At 43.8% G+C, this 21,660-nt stretch overlaps 1 protein-coding gene across 2 annotated transcripts; it reads left to right on the top strand.

The window, feature by feature from the left end:
- The first annotated feature begins 24 nt into the window (after positions 1 to 24).
- Phf7 (PHD finger protein 7) lies at positions 25 to 14,018 on the top strand. 2 transcript variants are annotated; one of them, XM_034499075.2, is made up of 11 exons: positions 25 to 801; positions 2,177 to 2,286; positions 2,944 to 2,996; positions 4,347 to 4,438; positions 10,278 to 10,379; positions 10,739 to 10,863; positions 11,307 to 11,466; positions 11,997 to 12,103; positions 12,504 to 12,620; positions 13,241 to 13,362; positions 13,568 to 14,018. In XM_034499075.2, the coding sequence occupies exons 2-11, from the start codon at positions 2,246 to 2,248 to the stop codon at positions 13,789 to 13,791; spliced, it is 1,143 nt and encodes a 380-aa protein (XP_034354966.1). In that variant the 5' UTR covers positions 25 to 801; positions 2,177 to 2,245; the 3' UTR covers positions 13,792 to 14,018. The 2 variants fall into 2 exon arrangements, with proteins under 2 accessions (XP_034354966.1, XP_034354967.1); XM_034499076.2 differs by having other exon boundaries at positions 41 to 625.
- Positions 14,019 to 21,660: the final 7,642 nt, after the last annotated feature.

Below are 21,660 nucleotides of genomic sequence, written 5' to 3'. Positions count from 1 at the left end.
CGTCATCATTATACGACGCGCCTAACCCGGAGATGGCCTTCCGCCTACTGAACAGCGGGGGCGGGCGCGCGCGCGCTCGGAGGCAAGGATGCGCACGCGCGGAGGGTGGGTCGGGCGCGTGGCGGTTAGCGCGCGGCCGTTAGCGGTCCTCCTTTTGACAACTGTCCGCAAACGCTGAGGTTCCCGCGGGCCACAGTCCGCGTGACGCATCCCCCGTTAGCGCGCTCGCCTCCTTCGACGGCGCAGTCACCGCGCGGGGCGGCCGCCCGTGAAGTAGCTACCACGTCTTGTGTCAACGAATAAAACTCCGGGACAGCGGCGCCCTCGGCGACAGCTGGGTGGGCAGCCTGGGCTAGGAGCGGTGGCCCGTAGCTTCCGTGAGAGCGAGCAGCGGAAGCAACCTCCAGCCTGGCCTCGCAACAGCCGCCCGGCAGGCGAGACCTGAGCCTGGTCTGGCATGCGCGGAATGCTCCTTGAGCCCTCTTCTGGCTGTTACCTTCGGGGCACGGTTGTGGCCACACTGACACGTATTTTCCAAATAAATCGTTTATTCTTGCGGCGGCGGGACCGAACACGTTAATATATTTTTAATTTACCCAACACTTCTATCCAGTGATACAACTTGGTAAGCGTTTCGAGCGAGCATCTGCCGTGTTAGGAAGTCGTGGACTGAGCAGCTTGCATTTACCACGACCGTCCTCAACTGTTTTGAAGATTGTTCCATCTTATAACTACCAGTGTGCACAGACTCTTACTCAAGTAACGTCGTGGTCCAGCGATGCAAAGAACTGAAATCTCAAGGTTTATTTCTATTCTAACACGGTCGGGTTTAGCCCCAACAACTAGAAAGTAGTTAAAGTAGATCCCCCTGGGCACATGGAAAGGTTGAACCCAGCATCTCACTCAGCCCATCCAAAACAAACCGATGTCAGCTCTGCAACTGCATCTCCTGTGTTGGGAAAAGCTAGTCTGAAGTTTTGATGGCTTTTAAGCAGTTAGCCTTTAGAAGAATAGTTTGACATTCAAGAAGAGATTCATAATCCCCAACCTTGATTTGAGGCTCTGGGGACTAAAGTATGTTTCTCTGAGGGATCTATCTAACTGACTGAGGTCTCTTAAGAAATGCTGTCTTCACCGGGCGGTGGTGGCGCACGCCTTTAATCCCAGCACTTGGGAGGCAGAGGCAGGCGGATTTCTAAGTTCGAGGCCAGCCTGGTCTACAGAGTGAGATCCAAAAAAAAAAAAAAAAAAAACCAAAAAAAAAAAAAAAAAGAAATGCTGTCTTCTCTCCTCTTACTGGGCATAGCCCTTCATAGGGTGATTTCATTAATTTTGTCTCAGTTCACTTTTGGAGACTTTGGCCAGTGGAAACTGGGTAATGTAATCTGTTTGCATTGGCAGCAGGAATGGGATTTTACTCCAATTACACCTAGACAAGGATGGGACAGCCCAGAACTCAATATAGCCATCTGAACCTGGTAAAAGGGATAAGAACTAAGGGATATTGCCCACCTTTAATTCCACCACTTGGGAGGCAGAGGCAGATGGGTCTACAAAGTGAGTTCCAGGACAGCTAGGCCTACACAGAGAAACCCTGTAGGGGAGATGGGGGGATGGGGGGAGAAGGAGCTAAGAGATGGTCTTTATTTTTCCCCCTCCTAGATGGAGGTGTAGCTTTTAAGCAGCCAAATAATCTCTCAGATTCCTTTTCCTAGGAAGGAGCTACCTTATTTAACTGGGTAGACCAGGCAACCATACTTGGACATGAAAGATGTCTTTTTCTTGAGTGTTGTTCCTTATACTCAGTAGAAACAACCATTTGACTGAGTGGTTCCAACATCTTATATAGTGATGAGATAAAATTATAACGTGGTAGTTGATGTCAGCCTTTGTTATCAAATCTCACCTAGGATCACTGATTCTGACCTTGGCTATGATGTCCTTCTCTCTGTAACTCAGTCTCCTCAACTTGAAAATAAGGGTTATTATTGTGCCTAGTGTGAAGTTGCTAAACGGTTCTTGGCACAGTTTAATCACTATTGACCATTACTAGCATTAATATTGGCTATAACCCTTTTATCAAATGAGTTGAGAAGTGCACTGTTGGTTTGATCTTGTAGAACTTGATAACCAAATGTAAAATTAAATTGCTAACCTATCTCATTTATGTTTGTAGCTGGAAAAGCCTGTATTGTCTTCATAATAGCACAGAAGAATTGTAGATAGGAAAGACAGACGGAAACGAATGAAGACTATAAAAGAAAAAAAGGAACATCCAAGATTGAGGTAAAGTAGGTGGCCTGAAAGAGCTGAGGAAAATCCATTGATACACGCTGCATTTTCTGGCAGCTGTTGAACTTTACTAGTTAAATCTCTATTGTACCTGTGCTGCTCCATAACTTCGTGACCTGAGACAGGTCACCTGCGCCTCCATTTACTCACATCAAAATGTGTGTCAGATAGTACTCCTCTGAGTGGAGTAATCCCAGAGGCAGCCAGAACTCGGAGTCTGGTCTGTATAGCCAGCCTGGTCTACAGAGTGAGTTCCAGGACAGCCAGAGTGGTTACACAGAGAAACCCTGTCTCAAAAACCAAACAGAAAAGAAATAGTACTTCATTTTTAGAATGTTCTGTAGATTTGTTGAACTAATTCATGATGAAAGTACCAACAATAGTGCCTATCACTGGAAAACAGTCTGCTTCAGGGTCATTTCAGTGTACTTGGAAGGCTGGCAGAAGAAAATATAAGTAGCATTACTCCTGAGTCTTTAACCCAGGCAGTATAGGCACTGAGATAGCCCCACCTCAAACAATTTAGTATATTTTACATGAACTATGAAAAGCCATCACAGGATTTGGTTATTAGACTATGGGTGGCATTCTAAGGGAAATTCAGAAGGCTTATCAGTCCTCAGCACTTTTACTTTTCTTTCTCTTCTATAGAAAAACTGCCAGGACCAAGAAAGTAACCCAGAGGAAGCTGTCTTCAGGTCCTGGTAAGAGAGATGAGGAGGCATTGAGTTGCTGCTCCCAGCCATTAGCCAAGCAAGCCATTCCCCTGGGGCGAGACACGTGCTTTTTCACTGCCAACCCTACTTCTTCCAAGATTCCCTAAGATCCTAAAGAAGTTGATCTGACAGGAATCTTAATCTTAGGCTAGAACAAGGAAGTAGGCTTCAGACATGAAAATGACCTTGGGCTAGGATAGGGAAGTAGATTCAGATACTTCGGTCATCCTGATAAGCCTTTAGAAACAGAAATCTCGGGAGTGTTCATGTAACTGAGTTTATTGCCTTGCTTGTTCTTTGACTGTGTGTGTTTATTGTCTTGCTTGTTCCTTGACTATTTGCATCTATTGTATTGCTAGTTCCTCAACCTAGAACTGACCTTAATGCATGCATGTAATCAAAATGGTATAAAAGCATAAAGGAAGAGGGGGTATAAGATAGGGGGTTCTAGGGAGGGGAAATGGGGAAAGGGGATGACATCTGTATTGTAAATAAATAAAATGTCCAATAAATAAATAAATAAATAAAATATATACTATAAGAAGTTGGTCTGAAGTTTTAAAGTTTCGTATCTGAACTTCAAGAAAGAATTTAGTTAAAGCCAGTTGAGAACAAAACAGTACGAAGTAGTTAGTCACAGCGTACTCTGTCAGTGTGACCAAAATTATATCAAGGCCTGACACACACTAAGAGTTAGCCTTTATTCTTGCCAAGATTACCCTCTCCCCAATAAAGATGCTTCCTGATTATAATGTTATAATTTTTGTTTTGTTTTTACATTAAGGTGATACATAAGTAGCATGTATTCAATAGAAACCTATACTTCAGATTTTGGGCTTTGATTTCTTTTCCCAAGTTAATGATATGTAGTCCAGTGTTCTCTTGCAGTTCTGGGCAGTGGTAGCAAAGCACAGCTCCTTGTCAGCCACACAAACACAACAGAAAACAACTATTTGCAGTGTGCTGTGCTGCTAAGCGATGGTGTTTGATAGGCTACCTGGAGGGAATGCACTTCTAACAGGATATTTTTTATTTATGGAAACTGTATCTAGATAAAAACCCCTTTGTAAGTAAAGGAGCCTCTAGACTCCTTGATATGATATTCTTAGGTTGTTTTTGGTGTTTTGCCTGTATGTGTTTTTGTGAGGGTGTTGGATTTCCTGGAACTGAAATTACAGACAGTTGTAAGCTACCATGTGGGTGCTGGGAATTGAATGAGGGACCTCTGGATCAGCAGCCTATGCTCTTAACCACTGAGCCGCCTCTCCAGCCCTCCACTTTTCTATTCTTAATGCTCAACTTAAGTCACTCCTTTATTCTTAATGTTCACTCTTTCAGTTTGCCTTCTATGCCTTCAAGAACCTGGTGATCCTGAAAAACTAGGAGAATTTCTTCAGAAAGACAATCTTTCTGTCCATTATTTCTGTCTTGTAAGTATAAGGCCCTCTTTGCTTTGAATGTTTTACAGCTTTTACAAACTACTTTTGCATCTAGCCTCAAATTTATAGCAATGCTTGTTTCCATATAGTTTTTAATATTTTTAAATCCATTTTTAAAATAATAAATGGTATGATCTAAAATCCTGACAGTATAAAGCATAAATAATAAAAACCTCTTCCACAATCATAGCCTCTCTTTCCCTTCCTCCCTGAGACAAACACTCGTTTGGATTGCCCTTATGCTTTTTTAATAAGATAATCTGAAAACTATAAAACGAACCAATCTTAAGATTTATTTTTATTTTTAATAAAGATTTATTTCTTATTTTATTAAGATTTATTGAACTTTGCCTGTATATATGTCTATGTACCATGTGTATGCAGTGCCCTCAGAGGCCAGAAAAGAACATCCCCTAGAAATACAGTTACAGGCACCTATGAGCTGCCATGTGGATAAACTAAGACTCAAACCTGGTCCTGCCCAGAGCAGCCAGCACTCTTAATCACTGAAACCATACTGTTTATATTCTTTCTGTTAGGCCCAGCTCAGGCTGGACTCTGACCAGGTCAACAGAAGGATTGCTACTTAAGATCAGTATTCCTCAGAAAACTTGTAAACCTGGTAAGGTGGATTTCTAATTGTCAAGAAAAGCCCTTTTTTTCTTATCTGCACCCCTCTCCCAGCAACCTACCTCCTGAAACGGCACCTAGTTCCCTATTAAACAAGCATCCAACAGATCAAAGCCCCATGCTAGTTCCCAGGCTATTCCAGCTAACTCTCCTTCCTCTTACCAAAGATAAGTCCTTGTAGCTGACTATGTTCTCTGTCACAGGAGATAGTCACACAGCAGTTTCATATTTCCAATAGCGTTCCTTTGCACCCATGGAACACTCTCATTCAGTGGGTTCACCGCACACTCAAATCTGCTGCAGAAACATGGGAGGAGACATTGGGCCCCACCCTAGAGAGGCTCTGCCCCTTGTAACCAAACTGAGTGCAGAGCATTTGCAGTGTCTAGCTCCTGCCACCCACCATATTTGACTGCAAACTTTGGAGTCCACATCTCCAGCCATTTCTCTCCTCTACCAACTCTACTCACTCCTCCCTCAGCTGAGTGTCTTCCCAGAGCTTCCTGCCCTGTCTGGAGCCTGCTATAAAGTCATACCAGTATTCCAGGCAAACCTCTCTACACCATCCTTTGTTCCCCATCAATGTGGACAAGGAACACCTGTCCACTGATCCCTTGGGGATGCTCTTAGATTAAGACACTGTCCTATGGCACTTACCCCTTCCTTCCCTGTATTTTATCCCTGTGCTATTGGAATCCTCCCTACATGTAATTGCTGTTTACAGCCCCTTGCTCCAAGTCTCTCACAACTCCTCCTCGCTCTGCTCCTGGAAATTCGGGTTTTTTTTGTTTTTTTTTTTTTTTCCGAGACAGGGTTTCTCTGTGTAGTCCTGGCTATCCTGGGACTCACTCTGTAGACCAGGCTGGCCTCGAACTCAGAAATCCACCTGCCTCTCCCTCCCAAGTGCTGGGATTAAAGGCGTGCTCCACCACCGCCCAGCTCTGGAAATTTTTTGCTGCCACCCTTGAAGGATGTCTCCCTTTCTGCTTTGGCCTATCTCCCTCTCCTAGTTTGCTTGCTGGAGCCTGACCTGACCATGGGTCCTAATTACATGTGTCAGCTCCTTTCTCCTGCCTCTTCTAATCTCTTTCCTACTGTGGACTCAGAGATTCCATTAAGCCTGGCTCACATACGGTACTGAAATGATCGAACTCCCCCCCCCCTCCAAATTGTCTGAATATGTTAGTTACCTTTTCAACAGTTGGTAGACATTTGATTTGTTTCAGTTTGGTGGGCTTTTGTGAATAAACCTGCTAAGAACATTTACATGCAACTCTTTGTAACATACATTCTTCCTTCTGTTGGGCAGATGCCCAGGAGTAGGATTGCTGGTTCCATGTAAGTAGACATGTATGTGAAATTGCCAAGTACCCTTTCCAAAAATGTTGTACCAGTTCATGCACCCATTAGCAATGTGTGAGCTGACAATTTTTTTTTTTTACCGAATCTTGGTATTGTCCATCTTTTTCATTTCAGCCTACCTTCTGGATGCTACTAACATCGTACTGCGCTCTTAATTTGCACTTGTTTGAGGAGTAAAGATGTTGAGCGTTTCATGTGTTTAATTTTCTATTTTTAAATATTTCACATTTTTTATTGAGTTTGTACGAATATTTTCTTTTGTTAAACCAGATTCTGATCTGGTCATTGTGGTGACTGCCTTTAGTCCCAGCACTTGGGAGTCAGAGACAGACAGATCTCTGTGAGTTCAAGGCCAGCCTGGTCTTATAGTGAGTTCCAGGACAGCCAGGGCTACACAGAGAAACCTTGACCCAAAAGAAGAAGGAACAAGAGGAAGAGAAGAAGAAAAGAAAGTAGATTCTTTTGTCTTGCTGGATTGTAAAAATTGTTTATATGTTCTGCATAAAAATCCTTTTTATATAAATATATTTTTAATGATGGCTTAAGATTTTTTAAATTTTGATGTTGTATTTATCAGTTTTTCTTTTAGATAAGAAATTTTGTGTGTCCTAAGTAGTACTTAAATACTATTGATTTATCTAGATGCTTTTATCAAATTTAATTGGCCATATATATGTGTAGATTTGGAAAATTATTTATACTATTAATCTATATGTATCTATCCATATGCTAGCACTCCAGTGTCTTAATTCTCATGGTTTTATAATGTTTTAAAATTAAGTATGGTAAAATTTACAGTCTTTTTCAGGATTGTTGATATCAATTCCTTTCAATTTTTTATTCATACTCTTCTGTGGTCCTAATGAAAGTATAGTAGTATGCATCTTTTGTTAAATGTTTTTCTAAATATTTTGATGTTGGATGATAGAAATACAATTGTTTTACATATTGACTTTGTATTCTACAATTTTGTTAAACACTTACCAATTCAACAATTGAATTTATTGATTTACTTGGGATTCTCTGGTTCTCTATGTAAGATAGTCAGTGTCAAATTTTGTCTTTTTTTTTTTTTAAGATAAAGTCTCATGTAGCCCAGGCTGACTTAAACTCATTCTGTAGCTTGAGGGTGACCATAAATTTCCTCTTTTCCTGTGTATGTATGGGCACAGGCCGTATACTTGTGTACAGATTCATATGTGTGTAAATGTGTGTTCAGTTGTGTACATGTGGAGATGAGGTTGACATCAAGTGTCTCTCTTTCTTTCCTCCTTGTTTTTTCAGACAGGGTCCTGGAGAGCACCTCTCTGGCAAGAACTATCTGACCGTCAAGCCCAGGGGTCCTTCTGTTTCTGCTTCCTTAGTACTAGGATTCCAAGTACATATTACTGTACCCACCATTTTATATCTGAGATGAGGATCTGAAGTTAGGGCTCATGCTTGTGCAGCGAGGGCTTTACTGACTAAGCCATCTCTGCAGCCCTGACTTTAAACTTCTGATTCTCCTGCGTCTAACTCTCAAGTGTTGGGATTACGGGCATTTGCTACCATGCTCAATTTGTTTGTTTGTTTTTAAAATTGTTTTTATATGTATGAGTGCTTTGCCTACATGTCCTGCCTAATACCTGAGGAGGTCAGAAGAGTGGGTCGGATCCCCTAGAACCGGACTTAGAAAAGGGTATGAGCCACCATGTAGGTGCTGGGAACTGATCCCTGTCTTACGCAAGAGTAACAAGTGCTTGCTCTTAACTGCAGCTCTGCTGCTAAGTTTTTAGTTGGGTGTCAAGGGTTGAACCCAGGACCTCATTCATACATGCTAGGCAAGTACTCTTACCAACTAAGCTACATCTCTAGCCCCCAATTTTTGCCTTTCATTTCTTCTTGCCTTTGGTACTGGCTAGAGTCTTCAACCTAATGTTTAATGGAAGTAGCATAAATAGTTGTCTGTGCCTTTCTCCCAGCATTAGGGGACAACATCTAGTTTTTCATCATCATAAATGTATTTGCTAAGTCTTTTTTTTATTTATAAATGTATTATAAGTCTTTTTTCTAGACAAGTTTTGTCAATTGAACTTCTCTTATTCCTGGTTTGCTGAGGATATCATGAATGTATTGAGTTTTTCAAATGTTTTGCATTTACTGTTATGATTTTTCTCTTTCTATGGTTTATCATATCAGCTGCATTCTTGGTACATGCCCTTCTTGGTCATGCTTTATAATAGGGGGCTGAATTAAAATTACCAATACTTAATTTTTTATATCTATCCTCATGAGAAAAAAATTGATCTGTGATTTTTATTTATTGTAAGTCCTGTCAGGTATTAGCACTTGGTTAATTCTGATACATCAATAAGCATATACATTTTAACATAAAGTTAAACATATATGATGTTTCGTAGGGTTTTCTTTCTCATATATTGTGGGGATCTCACCATATAGAACATACAGACCTAGTTCTTTAAATAGGTGACTGGTATTTCATATTATGGATGTTCCTAAAATATTAAACTCCCATTAGAGGCTATCTAGAGCTGAGCATGATGGTACAGATTCACAGACTCAGCAATTGGGAGGTAGAGGTGGACGACCGTGAGCTCAAAGTCTAACTCGGCCTCATAGTTACATGAGACTCTATCTCAAAAAAAAAAAAATGAGATACCAAAACATTAAAAAGGACATTTAAATTGTTTCTGTTCTTTATTGATTTTTTTGTTTATAAAAATAGCACATGTCCATTATAGAAAACATGACTAATACTTAAAAAGTATAAATAAGACAAACGTCACTCGTTGTGATAAGGCCTTGAAATACTAATGAAATATTTGTGAAATGTTTTAAGCATCATTAGGACACTAATGATGAAAGACTGAGGCAGAAGTATCACAAGTTCAAGACTAGCCTTGATTACACAGAAAGAGTGTCTTAAAAATAAACGTTAGGGCTGGAGAAGTGGCTCAGTGTCTCTAGCTAGGGTTTGGTTCCTAGAATCTACATGGCATTTCACGTTTAAAAATCTTTTAAAAATAAGTTAAATAAATACATAACCTAAGCTCCCATTACAGATTTTATAACCACTACAAGAAGCCCAACATCCCAATACTTTTGAAATATTAAGAATAGCAGAATGTCCCAATGAATTTAATAGAATCAGATAGCTCATTTTTCTTAATTACTCATTCCAAAACCATGTTTGAACACTTTTAAAGAAACACCCCTTTAAAGTATGCTTTTAAAAGGACAACTCTTAATTTTTTCCTATTAATGAAGAATGCCCATTAGGAAACTTTAAAATCCCGTTTACCTTTGTGTAATACTCTGAGAAAAAAAATATTCTTAAAAATTCTGTACTAATATGAGTGGTATGAGTGTGGGTTCTGGAGGCGCAAGTGTAAAGTCCACCTTTGTAACTCTTTGTCAGATGACTCCAGCCATGTCACCACATTACACTTCAGTGGCCTCTGTGAGATAAAGGCCACAATAGCTTCTGCGTCTTTAAAAAGTATGAAATGAATCAAAGTAGAGAGCACATGTCCCCAGTGTTCACACAGTGGCAGGAGCAGCGCCTAGCAAATGAGAATGGCATAATGGTACTTACTGCTCCTGAGGCTCTGTGGTCTTTAACAAGTTATGTTTCTCCATGTTGGGTTGTCCGAAGAGTTAAAAAAAAAAAAGTGCTGGAGTATCCAGTTCATACCATTATATCAGACATCATTAAATAAATTACCCTATATACACAAATGAGCTCCACCAAGCTCCATTTCCTAGTTCTTTCCCTGGTCATCAGCACCCCACTGTACTATTTATATATGTTGACAGCCTGGTTCTGCTGCTCCCTTAGATCCTATCTAGCAAACTGCCTCAGAAAGGCCAACCCAACAGAGGTCTCCATGGATTTATGCCTGAAGACATCAAAAGGGAGGCAGCCCGGGCTTCTAAGAAGGTTAGAATTTCTTGAAATGGGGACCTTGGGATAGGCCTTTCCTATGCATGTTTCAGAATCCCTTGTGTGTGTGTGTGTGTGTGTGTGTGTGTGTGTGTCCATTCTTGAAAGCCAAACCTAGTTCTTAAGTCCCATCTCTTCTCGAATGTATCCTAAGAGAGGAAGCAGCATCCAAAGAAAACAGAAGAAAATTCGGTGCTTCTCGAAGTTCAGCTCTAGGGTACCCTGGACCACGGAGGGAAAGGGGATAGTTGTTGCTTCCCAGAATTTCCCATCTGTAGAAAGAAGAACCACAACTTCTGTTTGTTTTGGGTTTTTTTTTTTTTTCGGGTCACAGAACTTTGGAATCTCATTTGCAGATCTGCTTTGTGTGCAAGAAAAAAGGAGCTGCTATCAGATGCCAGAATGATCAGTGTGTCCAAAACTTCCATCTGCCTTGTGGCCAAAAAAGGGGTTGCCTTTCACAGTTTTTTGGAGAGTACAAGTGAGTGAAGAAGGAAAAATGTTGGGTTATCCTTTTGCAACCTGCTGTTTAGACAGCACTGAAGTCAGAACCCAGTTCTCATGAGACTGTTTTGATTCTCCAACAAATCTGTCCCCCCACTCGATAATGGGAACCAGTGTTTTGTCTTGGAAGTTTCACAGGGGTTTCTTCTTGCTTCCTGCCCCCTCCTTAAATTACAAACAGCTGGGTTCTTAGACAGCTGCTCATAACTAAATAGGGCATTCAATAATGGGATGCTATGGAGACAGTCCTCCATATCTCAGTGGGTGAGCAGCCATGAAAAACTCATGGAGGCGTTCTTCCCCCTTCAGTGTACCGATTCACTGAGCACCAAGCAAATAGCTGATTGCCCTTCCTAGACCTGGCAGCTGGGAATCTGCATTAATGGCAAGCCAGAAACCAAGTCTATTTACCCACCACAGATCATATTGTGGAAAACATCGGCCAACACAGAACATCCACCAGGGGAGTTTGGGGAAGGAAAGCTGCGTCTTGTGTTGCGAAGACTTATCACGAACAAGTGTTGAGAACATCCGGAGCCCATGTTGTAGTCAAGCTATCTACCACCGAAAGTGTATCCAGGTGGGCTGGGGGGACCTTCCATGATTGCCCTGGACCTATGTTTGGACCAGGGCATTCTGGGAATGCTCAAGCATGTGTAAGATTCAGAGCTACATCCTGCAAGCATGTATGAGGAACTGCTTCCAGGTCTCTGAGAGAATAGCCAACACAGTCTCTAGTCATCCTTGGCCTAAGGCCTCACTCATCATAAGATTTAAACTAGGCAGAATCTTCAAGGTTTCCAAAACAAATGGGTGTTTCCAAGAATTGAGTTAAGATGCTCAAAATCTGCCTCACTACTAGGATGAAAGGGAAGGGAATGTATCCAGGTACCTGAGCCCCACTGAGTCAGCACTGCCAAACTCCATGGCCAGAGAGGACAGCTGAGGCACAGCTGGAACTCTCTTCAAAAGCCTTTTGGTCCAAGGCATCACACCTGGTGACAGCCCTCATCCTAGTACACCCAGACTGCTTTTCCTGAATGTGCATGCAGTGAGGTGGACGTGGGGAGGTGGCCTGCTTGTTTTCACAAATGCATTCTTCTCTTACAGAAATATGCCCACACATCAGCAAAGCACTTCTTCAAGTGTCCTCAGTGCAACAACCGAGATGAGTTTCCACAAGAGATGCTGAGGATGGGGATCCACATTCCAGACAGGTAGCAGGAGTCTGTACAGCAGGAGCTGAGCCAGCGGGTGGGTTGTGTGGCTTTCTAGACAGGAGGTGAGTGTGAAGACCGTTCAGAGATTGGCAGCAGCTGAGGCATTGGTGTACAGTCAAGTGAGAACAGTGGCAAGTGTGTTTTTCAATAGTCGAAAGGAGAGGGAAATGGGCAGGAGGCATGCCCCTGAAAAGGCACTTAAAGAACAAATCCCTGAGGATGGACGGGGAGTTTGAATCCCCCATCTTCCACTCTCATTACACCAGTTCTAGCCTCACAGCCTTATTGGCAGTGCTCGGGCCTTTGAACTCTTGCTGTGCTTAGCTTAGATTCTTCCCAATAGACTAAGGCTCACCAGCAGAGTATGTGTCGCTTACAACTTCTTCTCCCACTGCAGAGATGCTGCCTGGGAACTCGAGCCAGGGGCTTTCTCAGAGTTGTATCAGCGCTATCAGCATTGTGATGCCCCCATCTGTCTGTATGAACAAGGCAGAGACAGCTTTGAGGATGAAGGGTAAGAAGAAGCTCCTGGGTAGAGAGCTCTGGCACTGTTATTAAAGCAGAATGTCTGTGCTGTCTGCAACCCTCAGAATGAACCCAGTTGCCAAGTCCCCTGACTTATTCATGCACAAATAGTGGGTCTCCTCTGCAGGCTTTGCTGTTTGGGCCCATTGGAAAGACACTCAGGATCATTTACTCTCCAGATTCATCCTGCCAAGGGATGTGCCCACTTGTGGCCTCTTAGAATCAACATTTACCATCCCAGAGCCATGGGGTAATATGCATAGCAAAATTACATTGATTTAAATGCCCTTGGGGCTGGAAAGATGACACAGTAGTTAAGAACACTCACTGCCCTTACAAAGTACCCAGCTTCTATTCCCACCATCCACATAGCAGCTCCCAGCTGTCTGCAACTCTAGTCCCAGCGGATCTGACATATTCTTTGACCTCCATGGGCATTGTATGCATATGGTCCACATACATACATGCAGTCAAAAGACCCATACACATAAAAAATAAAATTTCCAGGAAGTTCCTTCTCCTCATGGCTGAGGCTGGATGGTAGCTAACATTCAGGAGTGACAGTTGGTGTCCTGATTGTCCCTACGTCTCTCCATGGCCCTTCTGTAGACGGTGGCGCCTCATTTTGTGTGCTACGTGTGGATCCCATGGAACCCACCGGGACTGCTCCTCTCTTAGACCCAACAGCAAGAAATGGGAATGTAATGAGTGTTTGCCTGCTTCAACCACGGGTGAGGCTGGAAGGATGTTCTACTGTAAGAACTCGGATGGGGCTGGAGGCTGTCATACCTGAGAGTGACACATGTCACACAGAGGGGAACTTTGAGTAGACACAATAGCTTTGGAAGGAAGTGGCTGATGAGGGGCTCCAGGACCTGTACATGGGAGAAAGAAAGACTGAGTTACCTTCCCTTTTCTGCCTCCCTTTCACCACAGATCACGTATCTGAAGACTCAGGTGACACCCCCTGTTGCAGCAGCACCTTCTGCCCCCATGAGCATTTCTTAAGGGCTACCAACCTGGAAGAGAACCCCAGCTCTTCCTGGACTGATTGGCTGCAGCCTTCCCTATTAGAAAAGCCTGAGTCCTCTGGTGGAAGAAGCTGCCAGTCCTGGCGATCCAAAGGAATCAAAGTCACTAAGGAAAAAAAATCCAAGTAATAGCTACAGAGTGGGCCCTGCCCAGGACAGTGAGGTACATCAGTTTGGAGAGGTAGCACTTTGAAACCATGAGGAAGAAGGGGCCAAGTGAAAAGGTCCCAGGAGACACTGAGTCGGTGTGCCAACAGCAGAGTGTAAGGGCACCATCCACCATAATGTGGCTCTCATGTGCTTCCTCAAGCCTCACTCATTTGTTATGGACAAATAAAGGTCATCTCTCCACTTGAGTCTCCTTGTGAATTGGCTCTGGAATCTGTCTAGTACACTAGAGAATCTGGAGGGTATATGGAAGGAGTAAGACAAAAGTTAGTCACTAGGATTTCAACATAGAGCATAGATGTATTCTCTGGGAGAGAATTGGCTTTCTGGGTAACTGGGATTCCAGGGGTGGAGAGTGTCACCCTCATATAAGTGTATAAGTTCTGGTCAGTGAGCCAGCATAGCAGCCCACTTTGTCCCAGAACAGACCTTGGTGATGAGGCTGGGGTCCCTGAACTCAACATAGTAGGATTACCATACTTGTGTGGGGCAGAAGGCTTCTACTCACTTAGCCAGCGTGGTCTTAGCTCCACAGCTGGAGTGAGCCATTCACATCCCCACAGCATTTCTGATGGGTGTGACAAACTTGCATACCAGAACGTTCACATTAGGCAAGGCAGCTGGGATGGGAATCTGGCAGAGGGCCTGAAGGAAACTGAATCCAGCCTATCTTACATTTGCATGTTTTGAATGATTTCACGGGGCTTGGCTTAGTGGGGGACACTCAGAGAGTTGCCACATACTGAATTCCCAAGGTTGCAGTGAGTCATTGTCACTGACGATGGAGAGGAGTGTTCTCACTCCAATACTGCTGAATCCTGCAGACTTAGATGTGCAGGGTGATTGCCTTTAGATCTGACTAGATTCACTTGCAAGCATAAGCATTGTTTTGTTACTCTCAAAGTATACAGGAAAGTAATATATTCTTTTTAATATGTACATAGTTTAACTCTGTAATACATCCATTTAAAAGTCTGCAATGCCTAGGAGTGGGTCTCAGTGGTCTGGCACGTGCTTACCATGTGCAAGGTCCTGGCATGCATGAGCTCCAGCACGCACATACTCAGGAAAGTCATTAGACTATGACGTCCTACGAGGATTATAATGGAAGGCACTCTTAAATCATACTTCTCTATTTCTAGTCCCATTTTTTAAGCAATTTCTTGATTTAGTAATATTAGACATTATTGACTTCTTATGTTACATATGGGTTTAGCACCTTCAGAAACTTCCCATTTTCAATGTCCCTATCTTAAATAGTTGTGTTATAATTTTCATCAATTATGAGTATAGTAATATGATTTGCTATTGATCCAGACAGTACATTATGTTTTAACTTTTCTTTCCCTACTTTACTAACTGCCCTTCTTTTCTTTTTTTTTTAGAGGGGGGGTGATATTGTTTTGTTTTGAGACAGCATCTCCATATGTAGCCCTGGCATACCAGCATGCCCTTGAACACACAACACAGAGATCTGCTTGTCTCTGCACCTAGAGTCCAGAAATTAAAGGCATGCCCACCACTGTCTCTTTTCTTGCTGTGTACCTACTGCTAGCTGTAGACACTACATCATTGTCAATTTTCCTCTTTCAGGGAGGCCCACCGTCTACCACCTAGCCTAAGCTGGCTGTTCTGGGCATCCTGAACTATTATCCTAAGACTTCTGGGAACTAGGCCGTTCAATTTCTATTTCATGAAGTGGGGTGTGTCTTGTTCTGCAACCCAGACTGGCCTGGAACTCACTGTAGCCTAGGCTGGTGATGAACTCTCTAGGGTAGCCTCAGTGCTAAAATGACAGCTTTGAGCCACCAATCTTTATTTGAGTTTACTTTCTTAACCTGGAGTTACTGTGTTATTTTTCTTAGAGATTGGTGTTAGTACCTTTCTGTCTATAGGAATCAATTTGTATGATAGTAAAATGTAAGAAACTATCATCCTAACTGAAAGTAATGGCTCCCCAACAGTGAGCTCTCTCACTGTCTAGCTTTGAATAAAAGGCAGAGTTTGTGGAAGAAGTGTGGGAGCATTTTGTACCCAGTCATTCAGCTGTCCTACCTCTGTGTGTATCTGGCCTTATGGGTACATGTGTACATATCCACAGACACTGACACGTGTGCACGCACACACACACCCCTACTGACCATATCTTCCTCTATGCTTATACTTTCCAATGATATTGCTACCTGCTCCCATTCTTATAGGCCAGAAAAATCAATTATAAATATTTTTCTTTGGGGCCATGTCAGTCATTTTACATTAGATATCTGGATTATCTTCAACAAACTTTTGAAAGATTCATTTTATGCATATGAATGTTTTTCCTAAATGTATGTATGTGGCCCACCTGCATGCCTGGTGCCCATGGAGGCCAGAAGTGAGTAGGAGCTTCTAGAACCAGAGTTGCAGATGGTTGTGAGCCACCATGTGGATTCTGGGAACTAACCTGGGCCCTCTAGAATAGCAACAAGTGCTCTTAACCTGAGCCATCTCTCCAGGCCCTTAAACAAAACTGTAATTTTAAAAAAGTTTACAGAAAAAAAAGTAGAAAAAAAGTGTAGAGAACTCTCACATATTCAAACCCAGAGCCTGTTATTACTGATGTCTTAAATTCATATGGTAAATTTTCACAACAAATAAACCAATACTGAGGGGATGGAGAGATGGTTCAGGGGATAAGAACACTGGCCGCTCTCTTCCAGAGGTCCTGAGATCAATTCCCAGCAACCACATGGTAGCTCACAACCATCTGTGATGAGATCTGATGTCCTCTTCTGGTATTCGAGCATACATACAGACAGAACACTCAAAATAAAAAAAAAAGAATATTGATGCTTAATAATCCACTAAAGGCTACACATCATTCAGCTTTTCTTCATTCTTCCCTATATTTTTCTTTTGTTTCTAATTTCTATCCAGGATACTACATAGCACCAAGTCATCTTTTTTTTGTTTTGATTTGGTTTTCTTTTTTAAGACAGGTTCTCACTATGTTGCCCTGGATGGTCTGGAACTCAATATGTAAGCCATGCTGGCCTAGAACTCATCAAAATCCACCTGCCTCTGCCTCCTGGGTGCTGGGATTAAAGACAGGTGCCACCACACCCAGACACATTGAGTCATTTTTAGGTTCATTTTGGAGGTGACAGTTTTTTCTCTGACAGTTTTCTGGAGTACTGATAGGATATTTTGTATAGTGTTCTCTAAGTAGGATTTATCCAATGACTTTTATCATGATCAGACTAGGGTTCTGACCTCTAAAGACCACAGAGGTAAAGTGTATTTCATCACATGAAGTTCCGTGCAGTCAGAATGATTGATCAAAAGTGGTGCCTTTCAGCGGTGTCCCTGTGCATGCAGCCAGCAAGGTGTGAAGGACTGAAGCATCCTCCTCTGTGAGAATGGAATTCTACACAGATTATCTATCTTCCCCATTTGTTTATTGTATTGTTTATATTTTACTGTATATATGTATTTTATTGTGATAGTCATCGGTTTCTCAAACTTCCCTCATCTGCCATTGCTTGTGCTCATTCAGGTCCTTGAGCCCCACAGGCCTGCAGCAAGAACCTTCTGTCTACATAGTTTTCTAGGCCCACCTCACTAACTCTCCCACCCTTTCTCCTTCTACCAGTTACCACATAACCTGAGGTAGCTTTTGCTTAGGATTGTCATCTGTGGCCTTTTTGCAAATAGGGCCCTACACAGCTGGGCCTCCCACAGCACCTTACCCATGGGCTTTCTGCCTTGTCCTTTCCTGAACAGCTGGGCCTCGGGTCCCCAGCATGGAGAGCCCTGACTTTCATTCTCAGCCTGTTGAATGCCATGACCACCTCTTCGTCACTGGGTTCTCACTTCTGGTCTCTGTGCCCTTGGAGCCCATGTCCTCTGTCAGTCCTACAACAGTATGTCTGTCTCTTCTGCTGGACTGGAAGTCCCTTGAAGTCCAAGACCTGCTTTATTCGCCTCTCATGTTTCATGTTTGGGAATCCAGAATTCCACTGGCCTTCAGAGGCAGTTTGCTATCTATTCACACTGGGTTCTGGATCATGTTGTTCTGCTATTGCACACCAGAGGGCAGTGTTGGCATTTTGAGGAAGGAGATGGGGAAATCCCTGTTGTGGATCACACGGCTTTAATTAATGCTCCTCACTTGTATTAAACACACTAGTTCAAGTTCATTCACGAGGTGTGTTTGTTTGTTAGGCTTAAAGGTGAGTATCAAAACTAACAATGACACTGCTACTCGGGTCACATTTTTGAACAAGACTGCCTATAAAAGCTCCTCTGGTCTCCTTGAAGTGGCCTTCCTGACCCTGGTGAGGCACCCCACCCCACCAACCAAGCAAGAATGAGAGATCACGAGGCTCAGAGTGGGAATGAAGCCTCACAGCCCCTCCCCCCTGGACCCTGGCTTCTTGATCCTAGCCTACACACATGCCTGATAAACAGGAAGGCCTCCGCGCCACCAGTGTCCATCCGTCTAAGTGCATCTGAAACCTGTCTGGGTCTTCAAAGGCATCCCTAGGCATTGGGATCAGACTAGAAGGGACGCCATCCTCAAGGAAGCAATTCCCCATTGTGTTCCATTCCTTGGGAATGGTGAATTTGTAAACAGGCTCTTACATTTAGACAAATCCTGCCCTGGCTTTGTGTCGGGTGTTGTTTTTTTCTCCCCTGAACAATGCCCTTTCCATTCGGGCCAGCCGTTCACACTATTGTCCAAGACCCTTGGACTACAGGAAACAGCACCAGATTCTTATCAGCTGAGTCGGGTGGAGGTGGTGTGGACAATGACATCATGTCCACAAAGCAGGTTGCTGTTCTGAATGTCATTCTTCTATATCTGTATCTGGGAAAGCAGAGCTGCCTTGACTTCCCAACAGGACAATCTGGACGTCATATGTTCCTAGTACAGCCCTTTCTATTGGAAGGTAGACACCTGGATTCTGCCCTGAGACTTTATTATTATTATTATTATTATTATCATCATCATCATCATCATCATCATGTTACAGTTTTCTAATGGCCCTGGTTGTTCCTCTCTGTCCATGGGAAACAGATATGGTTGTTGGATTAGAAACTTTTGAGCCTAGTCCTCCCTGCATTCCTATCAGCAGAGCTCCTGGGAATAGGCTACCAGCTGGCTGCTGGAGGCCTACAGTTGGAGATCCCAGCATCCCTTTCAAGCCTCCCTGGAGACCTTGCAGCAGCTCTTATTCCCAACAGAGAATGATTGAGGAACTAGAAATTTCCTTAATGAAACTGCGGCTCAGAAAGTGAAAGCCTTCATTATGAGGCAGCCTTGGAAGGAAGGGGGCCAAGGTGAACAGGCTGGGCAGTAGGAAGTGAGCACCAGGCCATGGCTGCCTTCCTCATCTCCCATCTACCAGAGAAGTAGGCGAGTCCGGAAATGGAGCCAGGGTGGGACCCCAACAATCCCCAAGCTTCTTATCAGATATTGTATCCAAATCTGGCCCTGCCTTCCACTTTCCCTCCAAGTCTGCAGTCTTAGAAAACCATGGAGATTAATTTTGGGGGTTCAAGCTTCTCCTTCCACCCTCCTCCAGCCCAGGACATAAGTGAGCCTGAGCTGGCTCCTTACTGCAAATGAAAATTGGACTATTTCTGAGTACCCCCTTCGTAGTTTTAAGAAAATGGTGCTACATAGAAGAATCTCCATTATTGGACTGACAGGCACATGAGCTGATCTTCCAGGTCCTAAGTGGAGTCAGGTTGCTGGCAGGCTGCAAAGTCGATTGTCTGAAAGGAAGCCATCTCCCGGTAGCTGCTAAGTGCCCATTCCTCAAGATTCTTGGGTGTCTAGGACCTGTCCCAAGCTTGGCTAAATGAAAGAGAATCACAGAAGCCAATTGAGAGAGCAAAGGGGTATGTTTGCTCTTGTTCTGACAAGCTCTCCACCATCCCTGAGAAACTGCTCTGTTCAACGTCACCTCAGGCTTAAGGTGAAACTCAGCCATGCCCGACTCCACACAACACACACAGATAACCATGCTGGATACCGAAAGAGCCATAAGAAGCTGAGGAGGCAGGCTAAGAGTGGGAAAATGGAAGCCAGGACAGGAAAGACCCCAGATTCAAGTATTCTGATGCTAGAAGGTTTCCAGCTCTGCCCCAAGGCAGAAGGGCCTATCTTAGTGAAAGAAGTAGAGGCTGACATCTGAGAGGCAGGACCTGCAGTGCTTACAAATGTGGGAGGCAACAATTAACAAATTAATCTCATGTGTTACGGGAGGGAGTTAATCTAATCAGCACTTTTCCAAAATGGACTCTTGAGAACACTAGAGAGAGATGTCAGCAGCCCTGCCAAAATGAAAACAAAAGGCAAAAGGCCATGCCACAGTAGGTAGGAGCTGGGCAAGACACCAGCACAGGACTCCACAGGCAGAGAGCACCCAGGCCTGGGGCAGCCATGAGCACACAAATCCTGGAATCTGACAGACCATGAAGAGCGGGAGGTCACGGAAGGTTTCCAGGGATTAGCAGTTCTCAGGAAACTCTTCCAGCAACACTTAACTTGTCTCTTTGGCCAAGCCTCTCTTCAGCTCTAAACCTGTGTGGGAAATCATGAACCAGGGATCCAGATACCAGGGGAAGTGTGAGGCACAGAGGAAAAGGCTGTGGGACAAAGATAGAGAGAAGGTGAAATTACTGAGGCCGGAAATTGGGCTTGAGCTGACAAGTATGAGGGGAGGGAAGGTGGGGGAGACTTTGGGAGCAGAGGCTATGGGGGCCATACCTGTACTCTTTGCTGGGCCACTGCCAGGTACAGGCAATGGTGACGTCTCTTAAACAGTGGCAATGGTGGCTTGGGCTGGGGCAATAGAGCTTCAGGTTCAGTCAAGCCTAGGTGTTTGTGGAGGGGCCAACTTACAAGATAAGTGCAGTGGCCGGCCTGTTTGTTAACCTCCCAAGGAACTTAACCAAGCTAGATGCCCCAGGCTAGCTTCCTGGGGAGGTAGGCTGCCGTCCCTCTATCTTTGAAATGTTCCTATAATTTTTTTCCATTTTCTCCTAGTATCACTGTAGTCTATACTTTGGGCAGGATGTCACTGGAGCAGTGGGGATCATGGTCAGAAGGCCTTCTGAGCATGCTCAAGAGCTCACTCCCAGAAGCTGTAGCCTAGCCTGGACTGGGCATGATTTTAGTGGGCTTAATATGTATTAGTACATGGCTTGGGAAGAAGGCGGCAGCACTGTTACAAATGCCGAGTGTTGTGAAAAAGGAGCAGAGCTGCCTACGTGCCTGTCTGCCCTTTGCCAGCTTCCCCTGCCCCCTCAAAACCCTTCTGGAGTTCCAAAAAGGTCAGCTTGATAAGCCTTCTGGACAGGATTTTCCTTGTGTATTGAGCAATCTTTGCTTTACAGGCAAAACCCTCAGACCCCTTCCGCTGCCACACATCTCCCTGTCTGCTAGAAGTGCCGTGCAGGCTGAGCATTTCCGGGAACACACAGCATTCTTCCTGCTCATTCGTAGCCGGTATCCATCAGTTTAGTACAAAGGTACACAGATACAGTCGTGCTAGGATTAAGTGATATAAATAGTTCTTCACTCCTTTCTTTATAGGCTCTGCTTTTCTCGTCAGAACTCAAGGGCAACAAGACAATAAAAATATCAATAGCAATCTCAATAAGTATGCCTGGAAGACCGAGAAGCCGAAAGGCTCATTTCAAAACAGTAACACAGATACAATTCACACACGTGGGCGTTTTCAGGGTGCTCATAGTACATCGCCATGGGGAAGGTGGCAGTCGGCAAGGGCTGTCTATGTTCCCAAGCACAGAGACACATTGTTAGGATACTGAGGTCCT

Source organism: Arvicanthis niloticus, chromosome 3 (genome assembly GCF_011762505.2).
Source record: "Arvicanthis niloticus isolate mArvNil1 chromosome 3, mArvNil1.pat.X, whole genome shotgun sequence".
NCBI classification, from domain to species: Eukaryota; Metazoa; Chordata; class Mammalia; order Rodentia; family Muridae; genus Arvicanthis; species Arvicanthis niloticus.
The sequence above is the reverse complement of the archived record's forward strand: the minus strand, read 5'-3'. Positions and strand labels throughout refer to the sequence as shown.